Raw genomic sequence first — 2,496 nt, 5'->3', positions numbered from 1 at the left:
GGTGCTTTGGAGAATAGCTTGACTCTTCTTGATATCTTCACCCTATCACCTCTACCGTTCCTCCTATTCTAGCCCCACCATATCTGCCAATTGTCCTACTCTGATGGAGAGGACTAACCCCATGGAATTGCCTCGTTTCTCCCTCCTTCGACTGTCGTCTAACCAAAAAGGCACATGGGCACATCTTCTGGGTTCCTCTGTGTGGGTGCCCACCCACGTGCCCACAAAATGGCATTGGGTTTTTTAAATTATTTTTTTATGGAGGGGTTGGGGAAGGCATTCTCTCTCCTTTTCAGGGTCTTTACCTTGCTGCTACACTTTCTGATGGTGGACGTGAGCTCACTCACTACCATGTCCACACACTTCAGAGAGGGCTCCTTCAGTTTTTGCATCTGCTTTTTCACTATGGTTTCAAAAGCCAGGTCAGGCGTGAAGAGGCCCGTTCTGCACGGATGAAAAGCAGCAGGGAAGGTGGGTGGGTGGGTGGGAGGGAGAAGAAGCAATGAGGAGGGAAGGAAGGTGTGAAGCAGACAGAGGGAGGGGAGAGTCAGAGAGAGAGAGAGAGAAAAGAAGAAGAGAAAAAAACACAAGGTAAACAGAGAGAGAAGTAAGATTTCTTTCTTTTTTTTCTTCTTCTTCTTCCTGGATCGTTCGCTCCACGGCCAGATGTTCCCCCAGTGGTCATCGCTATAGGATTCCACGTGCTGCCAAGCATCTAGTGAATTCTGCAGGTTAGAGAAAGGGTGGGGAATGGCAAGCTAGGGGGGTGAGTTTTAAAAAAAAGGATGAAAGGGAATGCGCAGAGGTGGACCTTCCCGTCCCTGTCCTCCTTTCCTTGCTCAAACCAAGATTGGGAGCCAGCTCCTTCTCTTAACACGGTTGACCGACTCGCTCACAGCGAGATATAAATGGAGCACGTCAAGGTGGCATCTTGAGAACTTGAAGAAGGTAGCTATGAATGTGTTGGCAACACACCTGCTCTCCCTAAGGGATTTTAACTTTGGAAACCGAGTTAAAACTTCTCATTTTCTTCAAATCATTGAGCTACAAAGACATGTCTAGGTCACCTTGCTCAATCCAAGATCTACTAGGTCAATGTTTCTCAACCTTGGTCCCTTTCAAGATGCATGGACTTCAACTCTCCAGCCAGCATGCTATAATTAGCATTCATTTCTTTTTTCCTTCCTTCCTTCCTTCCTTCCTTCCTTCCTTCCTTCCTTCCTTCCTTCCTTCCTTCCTTCCTTCCCTTTTTTTTGTTCTTCCTTCTCCTGTCCTTCAGAACAGGTTGGCTTTAAAAAAAAGACTCTGCTCTTAGGAGGTGGGTGAGGGAGGCAGGAAAAAAAAAACATAATGGAGAAAGGAGGTGGAGGGAAAAAAGGGAAGAAATAAATCCAGAAACAGAAAAGGGCTTAAAAGAAAAAAAAAAGCGAAGAATGTAGCTTGGACGCATAGGAAAATTAATAGAGAGGAAGAAGAATGGGAAAAGATCGATCCTTCCAATCCAGTCGTTCAGATGACACTGTATACTTGGCAGCCCAAGGGCTCGCGATCACCGGGAGCAAATGGCAAATTTCTGGGTGCTGCTCATAGACACAGGACCCTCCCCCCAAATAAAAACAGCAGGATAGACAAAGACAACTCCTTCCAGCAGTCTAGAACCTTGAGGAACCTGCACCAGGTGCGTCCCTTCCGTCGAAGGACTCTAACACAACCTTACCACATTTTGGTTTTTTTTACTAAAGTAATCACGAATCTTCTCCTTCCATGGGACTGTCTACCATAAAGAGCGTTCTCAAGCTCCATCCGTCTCTTTCCCATCCCCTTACCTGCTCTGCCCACCAGCCAACAGCTTGTCCAAGATGGGCAAAGTTCCAGGTTCCCACACTTTAGGTCAAATGTCTTTTCCATTTTTTGAAGAAAGATCTGAAGCCCCCCTCTCCCTTGAGGTCCTGACTTCCCCATTATTTTCATTATTTTTTTTCCCAGCTTTAGAAAACGAGCAGCTGAGATTGGAACTGTGCTATGTGTCCCTCTGAATCCATACGCGAATGTATGGAAGTTGGGATCTTCCAAGGTGGTCCTTTTCTTGAAGTTAAGACGGCCACAAGCAAGTGAGAGAGGGAGGAGTTTTTGAACTGATGGTCTTCAAGACTTTGCTGCTCTTTGGGGGTAGGACCCAGACCAAGTCAATCAGAAAACAGGCCAAGCTCTGGAGATGTTAAAAAAACCAGATCCCTACAATATCGTCTTTTGAGGTCTGAAGGCTCATTAAACGGGACTCCGATGTCCCCGTTTAATGAGGAATATTTTGGAGATGAATATGACTATTTTGGAGATGAAGACAGTCGTGGGATTTTAAGGGTGGGGGAACTGGTTCCCCCCATTCCAAAATGGAACTGTTGAATTGTTGGTTGTCACGGGTTGTTATGGATGATTCGAAAATGTGGGTTATGATTGTTCTAAAATGTATAGTTTTGCTTTTTTTTTTTTTTTTTT

At 45.5% G+C, this 2,496-nt stretch overlaps 1 protein-coding gene across 1 annotated transcript in view; it reads right to left on the bottom strand.

Annotated features, from left to right (window-relative positions):
* Positions 1–305: 305 nt before the first annotated feature.
* Positions 306–2,496, bottom strand: part of LOC107299703 (dynamin-1) — a gene marked incomplete at its 3' end in the record, with an annotated part of 26,949 nt that continues 24,758 nt past the window's right edge. The window contains exon 10 of the mRNA XM_015829048.1: positions 306–444. Coding sequence (XP_015684534.1) covers positions 306–444 — 139 coding nt within the window. The remainder of the gene's footprint in view (positions 445–2,496) is intronic.

Source organism: Protobothrops mucrosquamatus, unplaced genomic scaffold, assembly GCF_001527695.2.
Source record: "Protobothrops mucrosquamatus isolate PMUCROS unplaced genomic scaffold, P.Mucros_1.0 scaffold5312, whole genome shotgun sequence".
NCBI lineage: Eukaryota > Metazoa > Chordata > Lepidosauria > Squamata > Viperidae > Protobothrops > Protobothrops mucrosquamatus.
Note: the sequence above shows the minus strand (reverse complement) of the source record. Positions and strands in the feature narration are given on the sequence as shown.